Source organism: Protopterus annectens, chromosome 12.part0 (assembly GCF_019279795.1).
Source record: "Protopterus annectens isolate FY-2018-M chromosome 12.part0, PAN1.0, whole genome shotgun sequence".
Lineage (NCBI taxonomy): Eukaryota > Metazoa > Chordata > Ceratodontiformes > Protopteridae > Protopterus > Protopterus annectens.
Genome location: NC_056746.1, coordinates 260,661,526 through 260,681,027, shown reverse-complemented (window position 1 = coordinate 260,681,027; position 19,502 = coordinate 260,661,526). Strand labels below are relative to the sequence as shown.

At 39.9% G+C, this 19,502-nt stretch overlaps 1 protein-coding gene across 1 annotated transcript in view; it reads left to right on the top strand.

Moving 5' to 3' along the window:
• The window catches only part of LOC122816492 (dynein axonemal assembly factor 8-like), a 3,534,829-nt gene that overhangs the window by 438,134 nt on the left and 3,077,193 nt on the right, over positions 1–19,502 (top strand). Inside the window, exon 4 of the mRNA XM_044089323.1 lies at positions 16,440–16,548. Coding sequence (XP_043945258.1) covers positions 16,440–16,548 — 109 coding nt within the window. The remainder of the gene's footprint in view (positions 1–16,439; positions 16,549–19,502) is intronic.

Here is a 19,502-nt window from a genome sequence, read left to right as displayed (position 1 = left end):
AAGGTATTGGGCCTACGGAAACAATTCCCTCAGGTGGGTCCGGAGCCACTGAGCAGGCATCGGCTTCTGAGGGTGTTTTCAGACCTACACAGCTTACTATCAAGACCTTTTCAGCAGCCAAGGCAAAGTCTAAAACACCTTTAAAGACAAAGAAACAAGTACAGCATTCTCCTGGACAGTCATTCATGCCAAAGAAACAGATGCTCAAAATGGCCGATGACCTAATTACTTTGATCAGGGGTTCCCATCCCCCTCCTTATAAAAGGCCTAGGCAAGACACTGATTATGACTCCTCTGACCAGGTTTCTGTTTCTTCTGATTCCTCTTCAGAACAGGGATATTCTCTTCCTCCCTATGAGGACTCTGATGCTGAAGAATCTATCCCTTCAGCCTCTCCTCCTGAGGACTACTCTTTTGGGGAAACCCTGCACACCATGAGGGAACATTTCCATTGGGAGAGCCAGGATTATTCAGAATCCAAGAAAAGGCTCAGTGACTTTCTGTTATTGCCTCAGCACAGGCCTTTTGCTATCCCCCCTGTAATAGATATTGTTGATGATGTTTTTTCTGAATCCAGTTTGACTCCTGATTCTTTACCCCCTGCACCAGTTAAGCCAGATAGGTACTACAGGGTTCCAGATTCTCCTAAATTTCTCTATAAAAACCCTGCTGCTGATCCAGAAACTATTTCTCAGGGTCCCAAAGGGGTCAAGGCTTCCACAGCAAAAAACCCTGTTCCCTCTGATAGGGATTCTAGAGCACTGGACAGATTGGGGAAGAAAGTTTACACCTCTGCTACTTTAGCTGTAAGGGCTTTAAACTGCCAGTTTCACATGCTTAAATATCAGCAATACTTAATGTCTTTGCTAAAACAGAAAATGCTTACAAGCTCTGAATGTCCTGAGAACAAGGGAATGCAGGATTTATTGCATGCAGCTGAACAAGTGGGAAAGCATACTTTGCAATGTGGTTTTGATTCATTAGAGGCATCTTGCAGAGCCGCAGTTACAGGTTCTGTCATTCGAAGGCATGCTTGGTTAAAAGAACAGAGTTTACCCGATCATGTTAAAGCAAAATTATTGGATGCTCCATTACAGCATGACGCTTTGTTTGGCGTTAAGGCAGAAGAGGTGTTAAAGAAAATGGAGGATAAAGCAAAATCAATGCAGACAGTAAAGGATTTCTTACAGGTTCAGCCACCTAGATTTAGCAGGAACTGGCCTTGTAAAAATTGGCCCTTTCCAGTGGAGGCAGATACAGATGCCCAAGAGGCAGATCTCAGCCCCAAGGCTCATACAGACCTAAACAATGGGGTGCTTCAGACCCCAAAGGTGGAGAAGACAAATCACAACCTTATAGGAAACAGTCCAAATGACTTTCCTCTACAAATACCAAGCACTTACCTTTAGGCAGCGCCCTTGGGGGGGAAAACTAGTACTTTTCTCACAAAACTGGCACATGATCACCCAGGACAAATGGGGTCTGAATATTGTTTCTCAGGGTTACAGGTTCTACTTTCACACCCTACCAAGGACAAAAAGGTATGCTAGACCTGCCACACAATCAATGGGCAGAGGCACAAAAACAAATTTCTGCTCTCATGGACATGAGGGCTATTCAAAAAGTACCACAGCAAGAGCAGGGGCAGGGATTTTACTCAAGTCTTTTCTTGGTACCCAGAAAGGACAAAGCCTGGAGACCAATACTGAACCTGTGTATTCTTAATACTTTCCTGGACGTTCCAAAATTCAAAATGTTGACACTGCAGCAACTTCTACCCATGCTGGGCAAGAAGGCTTGGCTAGTTACTTTTGACCTCAAAGAGGCATACCTGCATGTGCCAATCAGACAATCTTGCAGAAGATACCTCAGATTCATAGCTGGCTCAATACATTACCAATTCTCTGCACTGCCCTTTGGCTTATCTACTGCGCCCAGGGTCTTCACAAAATGCCTGGCACCAGTAATTGCATTTTGCAGACAAAACAGAATTCAGATATATCCCTACTTGGACGACTGCCTTATGCAAGCAGAGAGCAAGGACATTCTACTAAAGCATCTGGCGTTTGTAAAAGATTATTAATTTGCCTGGGGTACACTGTAAATGAAAAGAACTCAAAGCTAGTGCCCTCTCAAGAGATAATATTCCAGAGTGCAAGCTTAAATACAACTGCCCAGATGGCTTATCTCATGCCAGACAAACAAAGGCAACTGACTCATTACTTTCAAATGATGGCAACAAAGACCCAGTTACCTGCAAGAAAAATTCTGCAGGCTTTGGGCTTCATGGCATTCTGCATCCTGCTAATTCCATATGCAAGACTGCATATGAGGAAGCTACAATGGTATCTAAAAAGTGTTTGGACTCAACATTGTCACAGCCTGGAAACAATAATTACTCTTATCCCCTGCCTGCAACAGGAGTTTCGATGGTGGGCACTAACCTGTCACCACAACAAGGGACAGCCTTTCACTTTACCCTCAGCCAGGCAGACACTGACAACAGATGCATTGGATTATGCCTGAGGGCGCACATGGCAGGAAAATGTATTCAGGGCATGTGGCCCGCGGACCAAATGCATTTTCATATCAATCAAAAGGAGATGCTAGCTGTACAGAATGCCCTGACAGCCTTCAAGGATCTACTACACCCAGGACAACTATTGCTAAAGACGGACAATACTACAGTTATGTGGGACATAAACAAGCAAGGGGGCACGCATTCCTATCCCCTCTGCAGGCAAGCCATGACTTTGTGGAACACAGCACTGACCTATCAAGTACATCTGCAGGCACAATTCCTGCCAGGAAAGAAACATACTCTTGGCAGACGAACTAAGCAGAAACCTCATGGACCCTTACGAGTGGAAACTAGATCCACAGGTCTTCAGCATGATAACAAGGAAATGGGGATGCCCAGACATAGATCTCTTTGCCTCCCCTCACAACTGCCAACTACAGAGATTCTGCAGAAGGGCTTATCACTCACAAGCATGGAAAGTGGATGTTCTATCATTCAGCTGGAAAATGCTAACAGTTTATGCCTTTCCACCACTGCCTCTTCTCCCCAAGGTACTCCTAAAAGTCAGACAAGAGAAGCCAAAAATGATTCTGATTGCCCCAGACTGGCCACGCCATCAATGGTACCCAATCCTAAAGAGCTTGTCTCAAGGCCCAGCCTGGACTTTACCTCAAATTCCTCATCTTCTGACTCAACAAAACAATCATATCCTGCGCAGCCAACTCAGAACCTTAAATCTGGCTGCATGGCAAATAATATAGCCACTCAGAACACACCTCTCTCTAAAGCTGTTATGGATGTCATTCTGGAAGCTAGGAGGCCCAACACCAGGAAATCTTGTGTAGAAAAATGGAAGAGATTCTGTGCTTGGAACCAGGCACAAGGGCTTGAACCACTTGTTCCAAATATTCCTCAGATTTTACAATACCTAACTGCGATGCTGGACAAAGGCCTATCCTTCTCATCAATTAAAATCCATGCCTCTGCCATTTCAGCTCATTACAATACGGAACCTCCTATTTTCTCACATCCACTTCTAAGACAATACCTCAGAGGGGCAAAAAACATAAGACCCCCAAGGAGAGCACCGATACCTACATGGGACCTCAACTTTGTCTTGGAAAAGCTCACACTGCCTCCTTTCGAGCCAGCTATACAGTTGTGTACCTACCATAAATGTAGATGTTGGAGTGTATTCACTGTTGCAGTTCAGGTTGCCCTCCCTCCATCCCCCTTTCTTTGCTGGGACCTATCTATACTTCTCTATCCTATACAACCTATGTGATGTATTTGCTTGTAGATGAAGGTATTGTTTTATTTTAGTGTATGTTTTTACAAGCAATATGTATTGCCTACCTTCTTGGGGGCACCTGACATCTGGGGCAAGAAAACTGAAGAAAATGGCGTCGGCTGCATCTTATATACCCCTGGCGCACTGACGTCAGGGAAGAGGTGACAGCAACCGACGCCGGACCAGGACTTTGGAATTCAGGCCGACTGCGGGTAGTCTGCCAGCAGGATAACCCAAGTGTAATGACTGCAACAGTGAATACACTCGAACATCTACATTTATGGTAGGTACACAGATGTACTTTTTTAGGAATATATTTAAGTATAATATATTCTTATTTATATGTGTATTTATAAAATTGTTTTTAGGTGCATATACCTTTAAATTGACCCGCCTGGTGATTGGTAGACTTATGTGATTATATAAGAAAGATAGCTGTGTATGAGTAGTTTTTTATACACTGGTGAAGGAAGGGTTATCCCAAAAGCTTTGTGTGTTTTAAGATTAATACATTTTTGGTGAGTGAGATCCAGTGTTTGTTTTTCTTTCTTTGTGCAAAGTTTCTGGGACCCAAGCTTTATTTGTACATCTCCTTACATTCTCCTTCACAAGGATAGTTTCTTAGAGATTTTATGTGTAAAGTGACATTGGAGATTAACCCTTAATTACATAATCACTCTTCCTTTCTTTCCTCAGTATTTCACTAGGTTGAGGGTATTTGCTGCATTGCCTAGTCATTTATCATCATTTACACTTCTATATATTCAGAACAAAGGATGTAAGAAAGGATGATCAGATATTTGTTTCTTTCATCCAAACCAAATTGGGGAAGAAAAGTATAAACCATCATAAAACATCACCATGTCCAAGTGGCTCTAGTATTATTTTTTTCCATACAAAATGCAAGAAATGCTTGCCAAGTAAACCTAAAGGTCATATTCTACTAGAACTGTAGCAGCATCACAGAATTTTCCAGAAGTTCTTCACTCACTGATATCTATGCAGCTGTGACATTAGCTTGACTGCATACTTTTGTAAGACTCTGTTAGATGTATGTGATATCAAAATCCAGGTCTATCTTTGGCACCACTGTACTTCATGGTATTCTGTCTTGATACTACCCACAAAGTTGTAGCTGGGGGAATGCCTTTTTTTCTTTCAAAACAACTTTATTCCACGTTATCTGGAATCAAAAATAAATGGTCCTGGTTTACAATGTTTCCATAATACGCATCATGTAGAGCAAGAACTAGAACAGATCAACGTTGTATCTTTATAATAGTTTAATAATATAGAAACATAAAGCAGACATAGATGCCCACAACCTGTATTTCCTCCCATTTTTGAACTTCCAGGGGAAGAGGTTTAAACTTTTGACATTTTCAAAAAGTTGGGCCATTCACATTAACATATTACATTAGAGTATTAATTATCCTTGCAACTTTTAAATAAATAGAATATACTTTTAGAACCACATACTAGCATGGTTGTTAGAAATTGGTATCCTGCCGTAGTTGCTTATGGGCATGACCTTTAATTAAAGCCTCCTAGTCAGATGCCTGTAAGGTCATTTCCTGTATTTGTCCAGATGTATTATCTTAGATTTGAAGTTCGTTTCGTTAGTGTCTGTGAGTTTATTTCAGGAAGAAGATTGTTTAATTCATACAAATTCTATGACAACCATCGGAATTGTATTAAATCAGTGCTACTTGATGCTGTTACTACTTTTTCATCTTCAACACTGATAAGCATGATTTATAAATGCAGTTTAGGTTGAGCAAATAATTTGTGTCTTTAGAAGTGACTGAGCTAATGCCCAAGAATGGAGAAGTATGTAGTCTGTCGGAATGGTGCAGTATGGATGTTGTTTTTTTAAAATAAGTCTACCTCAAGCATATGTCATGTTTACTTGCACGTTTTTTGTTATTTGTAATGCAAAACAAGCTTGTTTTGTCAGCCTCTTAAATATTTATTGATATGTGATAAGTCTACCTGTAATGGGATCATTGTGATAAATCTCAGTTGTTTTATTTTATTTTTATTTTACATTTGTTGACTGGGCTAGTCTAACTGGATACATGTCCATTTTCAGTAGAGGCCCGGGGAGATAAGCTCCAAGACAGAACAATGAAAAACAACAATATAACAAATAGGTAACATTAAACAAAAATCATAATTACAATGCATATTACAGGTTAACACAGTAAATACGTCAGTTCTGAGTGCAGGCATTATATAGCATACTGGTACACTATGTGGTGTTGTAGAGGGAGATAGAGTTGTGGTCAAAAGGAAGGAATCACAGTTTAGGCAGAGCAAAGTATGAAGAGACACATAACTAGTCAGTGTTAGTACAGGGGCATAACCAGTGTGTTCTGAGGAACACTTTCAGTTTGTTTTTGAAGAGTGATAGTGAGGAAGGTTCACTGGGGAGGAGATTCCAGGCTTTTCCAGCAGTATTAGAGAAGAGGGAGTCGCCAGCCTTGTTGTTTGGTTTAGAGGTATGTACTAGAAGTTTGTGAGAAGACCTTAATGATTTCATATTTTTATAGGGGGTGATGAGTATGGATAGAATAGGAGTTTTGGAAGGTTTGTAAAGAGTGTTGTGGGCTATAGATAGTTGATGGAATTTAATCAGGTTTTGTAGTTCCAGCCATCCCAGCTGCTTTATGTTAATGCAATGGTGGGTTCTAAATGGGTTACCTGTAGCAAATCTGGCAATATTATTGTAGGACATTTCCAGTTTGCTAAGGTTATTTTTAGATAGCTTAGTAAAAATGGGTGATGCATAAAGAAATGTAGAGATTAGATGGGTGTGAGCTATAGTGGATTTAGCTGTAGGTAAAAGGAAGGTTTTAATCCTATAGAGAGAGACACGTTTTTTTGTTGACAGTTTTTATAGTATTGTTAATATGGATATCAAAGTTCAGATTGTTGTCAATAGTGATACCCAATAGTTTGGTGGTTGGGTCTGGTGATATAATAGTTTTATTGGTGGAGATAACTGAGAAATCAAGAGGAGAGGACTTTTGGGTAGGAGAGAAGAGAAGGAGTTTGGTCTTTTTGGGGTTTAGAAGAAGGCACCTATTTGTAAACCATTGTTCAGCTGTGTTAAATACTTTCTGGGTAAGAGAGTGAAGTTCAGAAGAGGAAGTGGCTGAGCATATCAGTGTGGAGTCATCAGCATATTGTATGCATGTGGCTTGGGGGATGGCAGGATGAAGGTCATTAATAAATATGGAAAAAAGTAGAGGTCCTAGGATGGACACCAAGGTTAATGGGTAGAGGGTAGATAGAGACTTGTGCCATAGTATGGCCTGTTGTCTTTTATCCAGGTAGGACTGGAACCACTTTATGGAAGATGTATCTAGTGACAGGGATTTAAGTATTTTGATATGAATCTGGTGATTTACCATGTCAAAAGCTTTAGACAGGTCAATAAATAGTGCTGAAGAGAGCTTGTTAAGGTTGCGGTTTTTACTGATACAATCTGTGAAGGAAAGGAGGGCAGTGGTTGTGCTATGTGAAGGTCTGAATCCATGTTGTCAGTTGGAAAGTAAATTATTTTGGGTAAGATGGTCAGGTAATTGTCTATGAATGCATTTCTCCATGATCTTTGCCAAAGGAGAGAGAAGGGCAATAGGGCGGTAGATGGAGAGTTCAGTGGAGTGTCCACCTTTATGGAGGGGATAATATGGGGAATTTTCCATAAGCTAGGGATATGACTTTCGGTAATAGTTCTATTGATTAGAATCGAAATGGGATAAGCAATAGCTTTGGCTGATTGTTGTAGGAATTCAGCATGTAGTTGGTCTGCTGAGGGAGAGCATAGTTTTAGTTTCTGTAGTAGGGTTAGGACAGGTTGAATATGAAAAGGAGGAGGTGAGGTTGATTTATAGGAAGGTAGAGTAAAGTTATTAGGTGATAGTTGATTAGCTAGTGTTTGGATAGCATTAGTAAAAAAGGTATTGAAAGCATTGGCAATCTGCATTGGATTTTTGTGGTCAGTGTTTTGAGGGTTTGGAGTAGTAGATTGACCTGGATGGGAGTAGTTGGTTAATGCTAGTCCAAAATTTTTGTGGGTTGTTTTGTTTAGCTTGTTGAGATTGTAGGTAGTAGTTTCTTTTATCGGAAATGATGGCTTTCTTGGTATCATTTCTTAGCTGTCTAAAGGTTTGTTGATCTACAGGGTTTTAGTCTTTCTCCATTTTGCCCAAATTTTATTTCTAAGATTTATTTTGTGTTTGGTTTCTTTGGTTTTAATTCTAATTAATCTGGTTGGAGCATGGTTTATTTATTCATTTGTTTTATTTATTTTTATTTTACATTTGTTGACCGGGCTGGTCCAGCTGGATATATTTCCTTTTTCAGTAGAGGCCCGGGAGAAAAGCTCCACATATAAACAACCACCACCACACAAAAAATGTTTATAATGAACAAGAAAGGTATTACAGTTTAAATTCTGGGAAGACTATGTGACACACTATAATAAATACATCATACACCTACAGATTATTTTACAGTATGAATATCTAAGGCAGCCCCAAGACATTATTAGAATACATTTAAATCCTTGGTTATTCTAGTTTACTCCAGACAGTTACTATTTCCAAAGGGTTAAACAGTAACAGTAGAAAAATGAAGAGGTATAAAGAAAATGGCAGGAATACTACCTTCAGGATACATTCATAGCCAAGTAGAAAAGATATGTAATTGGTGCCTAAGTAGTAGAGATAATTTATAGGTGCTACTAATTCAGAGGAGTAGACATCAAAGAGTGGAGGAAAGTAGGAAGTCAAGAGATGACAAAGAGAAATCTGGGGGATCAGTCTGGGTAACAGCAAGGGCATAGCCAGTGAGTTTTAAGGTGCTTCTTAAGACTTTGTTTAAAGAGAGGAAGGGATGGAAGTGAGGTAAGGTCAGATGGCAAGAGGTTCCATTGTTTTCCAACGGTATTTGAGAACAGCGAGTCACCAGCTAAGTTGTTAGACTTGGTGGTACTGGCTAGAAGTTTATTGGAGGAGCGTAAGGAATCAAGATTCCTATAGGGTGCTATAAGGTTGTTTAGTATAGGAGTATTGTTAGGTTGGTAAAAAAATCTTATGAGCGATGGTAAGTTGGGAAAGTATCAGAAGGTTTTTTAGTTCCAGCCAGTCTAGTTGGTGAAGGTTAAGACAGTGATGAGTTCTATATGGGTTTCCAGTGGCAAATCTAGCAATACTATTATAGGAGTTGGCTAGTTTAGTGTATATGTGTGCTGCATACAGAAGAGTTGTAATTAGATGGGAGTGGGCAATAGTCATTCTGGCTGTTGGAGTTAAGAAAGGTTTTATCCTATATAGGGAGCCCAGTTTTTTATTAACAGATTTAATAGTGTTATTAATGTGATTGTCAAAGATGAGGTTATTATCAATTGTAATTCCTAATAGTTTAGTGGAAGAGTCCGGGGATATAAGGGTGCCATTACTGGATTGAATGGAGAAATCTATGGGGGAGGACTTACTGTTTGTTGTAAACAGTAGTAGCTTGGTCTTTTTGGTGTTCAAAAGAAGGCACCGTTTAGAGAACCATGCCTCTACTGTGTTGAAAGCTGTCTGGGTTAAAGATTGAAGTTCAGATATAGAGTTGGCAGAGCATATGATAGTAGAATCATCAGCATATTGTATACAGGTGGTTTGAGGAATGGCTATTTGAAGGTCATTGATGAATAATGAGAAAAGAAGAGGACCAAGAATGGAGCCTTGAGGGACTCCCAGGGAGATAGGAAGGTGAGATGATAGTTGATTCTCCCAAAGAACTGCTTGCTGTCTATTACTAAGGTAAGACTTGAACCAGAGAATTGCTATGGCATCAAGAGAGAGGGATGACAGAGTGTTTATGAGTAAGAGATGGTTAACCATATCAAAGGCTTTAGACAGGTCGAGGAAGAGTGCTGATGAGAGGATGCTATTATTGCGGTTATTATTAATGGTGTTGGTGAAGGGTAGGAGAGCTGAGGTGGTACTATGAAAAGGCCTGAAACCATGCTGACAGTTTGCTAGAATGTTATGTTGAAGTATGTAGTTTATTAGCTGATGGTGAATACATTTTTCCATAATCTTGGCTAATGGAGAAAGGAGAGCTATAGGCCTGTAGTTAGAATAGTAATTAGAGTTACCTCCTTTGTGTATTTGTGTAAGGGAATAATGTGGGAGATTTTCCAGAGATCTGGAATGGTTCCTTCAGTTATGGTACGGTTTATCCGGATGGATATAGGATAAGCGACTACTTTAGCTGCTTGCTGTAGGTATTCAGATGGTAAGTTATCGGCAGAGGGGGGTGCAAGGCTTAAGTTTGTGGACAAGTTTTTGGATGTAAGAGATAGGGATAGGATGTAGTTGGAATGTTGGCCGAGTATGAGGTGAGGAGTTGGGTAGATCAGAGTTGTCTGTAGCTAGTTGCCAGAGTTTGTATGGTGTTTGTGAAGAAAGTGTTAAAGGCATTGGCAGTTTGATGGGAGGTATTGTTTTCTGACCCTAGAGGGGAAGGAGTGCTAGAGTGGCCTGGACGAAGGAGGTTATTCACGCTTGCCCAGACTTTTTGTGGATTATTGTGGTAAATTTGCTGCAGCTTGCAATAGTAGTTTTTTTTGTCAGAGGGAATAGCTTTTTTTGTAGCATTTCTCAACTGTCTAAAGGTTTGTTGATCTGGGGTATTTCTGGTTGCTCTCCACTTAGCCCATGATTTATTTCTAAGTAATATTTTTTGTCTGGTATCTTTTGAGAGCCAGGGGGCAGGTTTGGATTTTGTTCTAATAGATCGTTTAGGTGCATGCCTGTCGAGGATTGTTAAGAATTTGTTATTGAAATATATAGCAGCTTCTTCAAGAGGGAGAGTTTTTAGAGGGTTCCAGTCACAGGCACTAAGTTCCATTTGAAATAATACAGGCTGAAAGTTTTTCTTGGTTCGGGAAGTCCTATAGTTGGGGGCATAGGTAATGTCATTCTTTTGTCTAATGATGTAAGTAAGCATGTGATCACTTACATCGTCAGGCAAGGTCCCTACTTTATAAGTATGTTCTTTTTTATTGGTTAGTATCCAATCTAGTATAGTTTCTTTATTATTTGGTTTGTTAATTCTAGTGGTGGTGGAGATAGTTTGGTTAAAGCCATGCAGATTAATATGAGAAGAAGAATTATCTGTATTGATACTATTCCAGTCAGTATTGACATCTCCTAGAATAATAGTTTCTTGTGGGAAAGTAGTAGATATCCAACGTAGGGTATCCTCTATTGTAGTAATGTTATTACCTGGGGGGTAGGTAGATACAGATTATATAAAGTGCTTTGGTGGGATTGAGTTGAAATCTAGTGATTAAGAGTTCAACTTTACTATTTTCAGGTGGGATATAAGGTATAGAGGAGATGTGTAGTTCATTTCTGAACAGTAAGGCTACTCCTCCTCCTTTGCATTTTACTCTGTCATGTCTCAGTATGTTATACCCTGGGGGGATTATTTCATTATCCTTAGTTGTGGGTTTTAACCAGGTTTCTGTAAGACAGAGGATATCAAAGGAGTGAATATCTAGAAGGGCGTGGAGATGGGCAACTTTGTTGTTAATACTGCGGATATTGAGATGACCTATTAGTAAGAAGTTAGAGAGACTGGTCTGGGTAGTAAGGGTGTTGGGAGAGGTACTAAGAATAGGTGAAGTAGAGAGATTAGAAGGGCCTGGGTTAGGGTGGATGTCACCATCTTTTAAGGTGGGTGATTTTAGTACAGAAAGAGGGTAAGAATTAAGGCTAGGTAGATATTTTAATTTTTTTACTGTGGGCTGGTTTAATTTCATGGGTGTAAGTCGATGATATTTAGGTAGCAAGTAGCTAGAAGTGGAGGTGATATTTATTTGGGATGGGTAATGGCATTGTTATATATAGATGTTTGTTTAGGAGAGTAGTTGAGGTAGTAGCAATTCACCTTTTCAAAAGAGGTGAGGAGATAGGTAGTGGTGAGGATAGGTATAAGAGTGGCTGAGAGTATTACCAAGGATAGGATAGTTTTAGTTATTGTAGACATATTACTTAGTAAATGTAAGCTGTTTCTGCCAGGTAGGGCTAGGATGTAATAGTATCAGATAAGAAGTTAAGATAGGGTAGTTGAGAAGAGTGATGCTACAAGTAGAGGAGTTTTCTTTAAGTAGTATATAGATATGGTAGGGAGGTAATGAAAGAGAAATGGGAAGGATAAAGAAGTTGTATAATGATAAGGTAGGGTAGAAGTGATGAGCTTGTGTGGGTAAAGAAGTTGTTTAGGTAGTAACGAGTTAAGGTAGGGTAGTAAAGAAGAAAAATACTAAGGGTGGAAAGACAGATAAAAGTTGTATAGGTAGGGGTTGTAAGCGACAGAGTACTGGAAAAACTATAAAAGGATGGGTGTGGCTTAGGTAAATTAATTTGAGTCTGGGATAGGTTGGATAGGAGAGAGGGTGTGGTTTAGGAAGTATAAGGCTAGGACCACTGGGGTGGGTGGTAATTGGGGGTAGGGTAGGGGAGCGGAGTGAGCCCGTAGGGCGAACGGAGCGGGTAGCACCAAGAGGTGCTGAGAGGTAATCAGTTTTACAGTACTGGAAAAACTATAAAAGGATGGGTGTGGCTTAGGTAAATTAATTTGAGTCTGGGATAGGTTGGATAGGAGAGAGGGTGTGGTTTAGGAAGTATAAGGCTAGGACCACTGGGGTGGGTGGTAATTGGGGGTAGGGTAGGGGAGCGGAGTGAGCCCGTAGGGCGAACGGAGCGGGTAGCACCAAGAGGTGCTGAGAGGTAATCAGTTTTACAGTGAGACTGTAATTTACAAAACTTTAGTAGGTATGTGGCATTTCCTAGAGACACTAATTCTTGTGAAATACTGGTGGAGTCCTTTTTGTCTTACTTAATATGGGAGAAGGAAATAAGAAGCAGTAATAAAACAGCAATCTTTAGATAAGGTAAGTTTCTAGCTCTTCTGTCTTACTGCCTAACTGACTTCTAGGTTAAAGTCTGCAATTTCCTTTCAGTGTGGTTAGCTATGTAAAAAGTTAAACTTGGATAGCTGAAAATAGGTTCATACAGCAACTCTAGAAAGTTTAGTATACAGGTAAGATACAGGGATTACAAGCTGTGTACTTTGCTGCCGTCTAGTGGCAGAACAAATGAACTACACCTAGTCTCAGAACAAGTTTGTGACAAAAAGGGGGGAGAGAGGGTTGGCTGGCCTCGGGGTAGGTCCACGGGTGTGCTGGCCCAACAACAGGAATATGATAAACAGTATAATATGTTAGAGTTACATTTAAAATCAGTAGGTTATCACCTACACAATGAGGCAGTAGGAAGCACTTCTAGGTATTCCAGGGTGGGTTCTACCGATAGGGTATTCTTTCAGTTGGGAGGTTCCTTAGAAGTACTAGGTAGCTGTTGGGAAGATAGCCCGTATCACAGCACAAGGCTTCAAGCTGCAAGAGAAAATGAGAAAAACTGAGAAATTTGTGAAGAAAGCAGAGGGAAAGAGAGGTGGTGAGGTAGTGTGGAAGTAAGTAACTGTGTGAAGTAAGAGAATCACTAGAGTTTAACACAGGTGGACAGAATATTGACTTTAAAACAGTAAAACAGAGGCACTTATATCACAAAATAAGTTGAGTAAAACATGCATCAGTCTTAGTGTGAGATACAGTACAATTAGATGGACTACTAAGCAAATAATTAGCTAGTAGAATTATATCAACAACATACAGTGCCAGACTCAGAACAGTAGGAATGTTAAGCAAGGCTGCCTAACCATTGTAACGGGGAATGCAAAGCAACATAAAATACACACTGCTACAAAACTTTCTGAGGTGTGGATCACTTAGATAATCATACATATAACTTAATAAAAATAACATATATAGGCTAAGGTAGAGCACAAAAATCTACATCAAACAGAGAATATACAATATAGGACTGTTGAGGCATTCTCTATGTTCCGATATTATACACATTTAACCACCTTCAGACTACTAATGCGTTTTAATGACATTATCCCCTAGCATATTAGTATAGATAAAATAACGGCAGCAGTTGTGGACTGTGTGAGTTGCTGCTGCTTGAACTACTTATGGAGCTAGGACTGTAGCTTTATATAGATAACATACAGTAGCTAAAAATAATGGCGTTACAATGCGCAAGCACTTTTAAATTATGTAACTAATCCTGGTGTAGCAGACAGAATTAGGGGAAAGCATTTTGCTCTGTGAGCAGCCCAGGAATTAAATATAGTTACTGAGGATTTGATAAGATGGCTAAAATATCACAGAGCATATTTATGGTGGTTGAGAATGGCAAGGAAGTTAGAGTTAAAGTAATTAATGGCTTCATCTAAAGAGAGGTGTTGTAAGGGAGACCAGTTGCACGCTCTTAGTTCCATTTGGAATAGTTCAGGGTTAAAGTTTTTTTATCTGATGTTTTTAACAGATGTTGGAATGGGAGTATTGGTTTTATGTCTGATGATGTAGGTAAGTAAGTGGTCACTTAAATCATCAGGGAGAGTTCCGTATTCATAAATGTGAGGATGATGGTTTATGAGAATCCAGTCTAATAAGGTTTCTTTCTTGTTATTTATTTATCCTGGTGGGGGAGGTAATGGTTTGAGAATACCCATATAGGTTAATATGGGTTGTGGGGAGACTGCTACAGTGGCAGTTCCAATCAATGTTTGTGTCGCCTAGGATTATGGTTTCTTGGAGCAGGTGTTGGGAAAGCCAACAAAGTATATTTTCCATGGTGGCAGTGTTGTTACCAGGTGGTAGATACATACAGATAATATAGATGGATTTGGCATTGTTAAGATGAAGTCTGGAGATAAGAATTTCTGCATTGGAGTCTATGGGTAATTTGCAGTCAGATTTATATAGAATAGCAACCCCACCACCTTTCTTGGTTACTCAGTCTAGTCTCAGGATATTATATCCAAGTGGGATGATTTCATTGTCTTTGGTTACAGGTTTTAACCATGTTTCTGTTAAGCAGAGAATATCAAAGGAGTAGACTTCAGTTAGAGCTTGGAGTTGAGTTACTTTATTGTTAATGCTACATATGTTAAGATGAGCTATTAAGAGGGAGTTAGATGGTTTAGAGAGAGCATGAGTAGGTGATTGTGGTTATGGAGAGATATAGGAGTAGTTGTTGGATCTGGGTTAGGGTGGATGTCACTACCCTTTAATGAGAGTAGTGGACTTAGATAGTTAGGGTTAGAGAAATTGCTGTGTAGAAGTAGGCCTTTCCTGGGATATAGATTGTTGTATTTTATGTGTAGCGTTCTATGATACTTGGGAAGTATGTAGTTAGGTGAAGATGTTATATTAGCATGGATAAAAAGGAGAGGAGGGATTGGAGAGTTAGTTTCCTTATTATGGTAGTTTAGGTATGGACAGTAGTGGGTGTTCAAAGGAGATGAGTACATGGGTGAAGATTAAAGGAGGTAGTAGTGAGAGTGTGAGTAAGAGTAGGATATAAGATGGGGTGGGTGGTTTAAACTTTGTATGAATATGTATAGATTATCTCTTGGTGGAATATAGAAGTAAAAAGGGTGGGGATGAAAGAAGGGAGAAGGGTGTGGTATGATTAAAGGGGAGAGGTGAGTGGTTAGATATGAAAGAAACTGGCTAATTGGAGCACGTTAGGAGAGTAAAGGTAGGGGGAAGATTGTGTTTGAAGATTAATGGTAAGAGCAAGAGATGTGTTTAGAGAGTAATGGAAAGAGGAAGAGGTGTGGTTAGAGAGTAATGGTAAGAGGAAGAGGTGTGGTTAAGTAAGTATATAAGGGTAGGACCCCTGGGGGTGGGTGGGAATTATGGGTAGGGAGGGGAGCGGAGTGAGCCCGTAGAGCGAACTGAGCATGTCGAAACAGATAATGAAGCAGTTAGCAAAAAACAATCAGCTGGACTAATTCCAGGTGGTAGGTTTGAATAGTATAGAGGCTAGGCATTTATTTCTTCTTTTTAATCATTTGATTCAGATACGTTTTGCAACTTTCTTGTATTTTTACTTACTCTTAAAGTTATTGTTTTATACTACATGATTTAATAGCTTATTATATAAACGAGAATGTAGAGAGAATATTTAATTGTTTAGAAATAAGAAGTGTGGTTTGCATCACTGAAAAACAAAGATTGCAAAGTGAGGCCTTTGGCTAATGTGAAACTTGGATGTTCAGTACTCTTTTGTTCAGATCATTTGGACTTTAGAACATTAATGTTGTATTAATAGGGTGGTTGGGGTTATAAAACAGGATAGTAATGTTTAAAGTGTAAAAGTGATAACAGGGATTAAATTTGTAACATAATAACTCATGTTGATATTTGCCTTTTCATCCCAATGTGTGACAAAAGGTGTAACAGTGTCATCAGCTTGTAGGGGCTTATTTTTGTGTTGCATTTCTGTGGAAAATTGACATTTCTTGGAGTAATTAAAGAAAAGATGTGATATAGTCAATGGATTTAGGTTCAAACTATATAATCAAAACTAGGAATGTAACATTCTACACAGAATTGCTGTTTGAATTAACGTGATTAACTGATCACCAAACCAAAGTGATTAAGAAAGTCAATAGTGGTGTTTTACTTGTATGTGTTTTAAGGCATTGAAACAGCTAGATTTGGATGGCATCCTGCTAAGTTTGCAGCATTATAGCAAAGAAGACAGAGATCCTGGTGAAAAATGCTCTCTTCCATCTGAACTAGAATCAGGTACTGTGAATTCTTGTAGTATACTATGTGTTTGATTTTTCTGCTTTTTGTTGTGAGCAGTGATATGTCTGACTGCATTTCATTATGTATAATTGTAACTACAATAAAGTTGGCACAGAGATTTATTTTTATTTATTTATTTATTTTATATTTGTTGACCGGGTTTGTCCGACTGGGCTACAAATGCCCATTTTCAGTGGAGGCCCGAGGAGAAAAGCTCCAACAGAAAATAGAAATTTTAAGTATTAAATACATATAGAAATAAATCAATACCACAGATTACTGCATTACAGTGCCACACATTACATTCATTAGTACCACACATTATTGCATTACAGCGTCATACATTAAACTGTGGCAAGTGAAATACATAGAAATACATTAATCAGAGGGGTCCATTCATAATTACATATATACATAATAGTGCAATAGTTACATAGCTGAAATAAAGAATTGGAGAAGACATGGTGGGGCATAATTTTCCTGCCACAGTGTGGGTACAGAAAGTTCCTGGGATTCTGAAATCTTTCTGGAGAGAAGATGTTGTTTCTGTGCTGGAAAGGCAGAAAGCTGAGAATGTCAATCTGCACTATTCACTGTATACTGAATGTGTTAGCAGGACTGAACTGTACCTCTTTGCTTATATGTACTTTGTATATAGCAGTAATGAGGTTCTGTTAACTTGCTTCAGTGATAACCACCCTGATATCTTTTAACTTATCAATGAGTACCATTTCTGGACGCCCCCTGTTCAAGCAATAGGATATTTCCTGAGACCGTACTGATTACAAGCTATGAACTTTGAATCCCATGCATAGGCACAGGAAAATGTTACAAAGCTTAAATGTACAGTGTGAACAACAAAAAATATTGCAAAAACTAAATGTACACTGTGAACAACAGAGTATAAAAAGTAAGCACCTTAATTAGCTTACCTTATATGCTCTGTTTCTGGTGTGGTTTACTGTGCTTATTTAAGAAAGCTGAAAAAAATCTGATTGCTGTGCAGTTTGTCTTTAACAGTATTCAGCACAACAGACCGAGATTCCTGGAACCAGTTAGGAATCACAGCTGTAGGTTTAAAACAAGTTGAGGAACACTCTCCTGATCATCTTTGGTGAGACAGTGGCTGTACTATTACAGAAATTTAAATTAAAGCGAGTTTACCTTGATTGAAAGTTTTGTGTACAATACCCTGCCCAAATATGCGACCCGAGCCCCACTGTGTGTGTTGCAAGTGGTGGCAGCAAGTTAGATTCCTGCAATATGGTCTGACACTTAAAGGACACATCAGGCTTTGACCTTGGTGGTCCTTTGTTCCATAACTGCATAAAAGAAGGTTCCTTTAACAGTACTGCCCTGAGTCCATGTCTGATAAGGAACAGCAGATCTTTTCCTCCAGAATGGCTACTCCAGTCAATATCCAACTCATCCATGAGGTTGATTTCCCACTCTGCAGAAGGCGCCTCAAGGGCTGTCAGTTCCGGCATTGCCATTAGACGTCATGCCTTGATGTGATTATGTGACTTTGCAGAACCTTTCAAGAAGTCATTTGCCAGTGCACCTTTTGATGGTTCTTCATTGTTTGGCCCCATAGTCAGAGACGCATTCTCCCATAGTGAGAAAGATGGAAAGACCTTGTCTGTTGTTGGAATCTGTTTTTCTACCCAGCAAAGATCCTTTTCCAGGAATCAGCATGGTGGTAAAAAAAACTGTGTTTCAAGAAGTCTCAGGGTCCTTTTCTGGAATCTCAGGGAGAGTTTTCTCACAGGGCAGAGGGGGAAACGGTTATAGTGGTAGACGCCGCCCCTATGGCAGATGGGGTCCACAAATTCAAGGGTCTCCAGATTCTTTTTCAGGTAGACCCTTTCAGTGCCTCTGAAAGGATGCCCAGCTGCCCTTCTTTGGAGGCAGTCGGGGGGAGCTTATCCTTACACCCAGAAGACTGGGTAGCCATCACAAATGACCGATGTGTGCAAAAGATCATATCCAGAGGCTTCCCCATTCCCTTTTTAAACATCCCCAAACTAAAGACTTACCTCCCAGATATAGCACCCAATCAGAGCGAGGTAGCAGCTATAAAAATTACAAAGCTGTTCCAAAAAAGTAATCCAGGAGGTACCTCCCAACAAGTCAGATGGGGCATCTACACAAGGTTCTTTTTAGTACCAAAGAAAACAGGGGACCTAAGGACAATTTTGGGTCAGACATCTCTGAAGAAATCAGTGAACTCAAAATTTAGGGATGGTCACAATCCAATCCAACATACCTCTTCTGAAGATGGGATGACTGGATGTGCTTGATAGATCTGAAGGATGCATACTACCATATCAAAATGAACAGTCGCTCCAGCCAATATCTTCACTTCAGGCTGGAAGCCAGCAATTGCCAATTCAGAGTGCTCCTGTTTAGTCTCACCATAGCTCCTAGGGTGTTCACCAAATGCATCGTAGTAGTTGCAGCTCATCTCAGACTGCAGGGAATTCCATGTGTTTCCTTAGCTAGACAACTGGCTGCTGACCGCTTTGACCAGGCATCTACTCATTCAAGCCAGGGACTATCTGTTGCAACTAGCTCCCACTCTCAGTATAACCACTAACATGCAAAAATCAGAGTTACTACCTCTTCAACTGATAGACTTTATTGGAACACGTTTGGACACAACCAAAACTATGGCCTACCTACTTCCAGACAGAGTTTCAACCCTGAGGCTGCATATCTCACAGATCTTAGCAGTACCGGCAGCTCCAGCAAAATTAGTGCTTAGGGCATTAGGCTCTATGGCTGCCAGGATAACTCTGTTACCTACAGCACGCTTACACATGAGAATCCTACAGTAGGGATTTTCAGTCCAGCGGTCTTTACATCATCACCCACTGAACCAACTGTCATATGTATGGAAAGATTTTCTTCTTTGGTGGTTTCATTCCTCAGAACTCAATCAAGGATGCCTC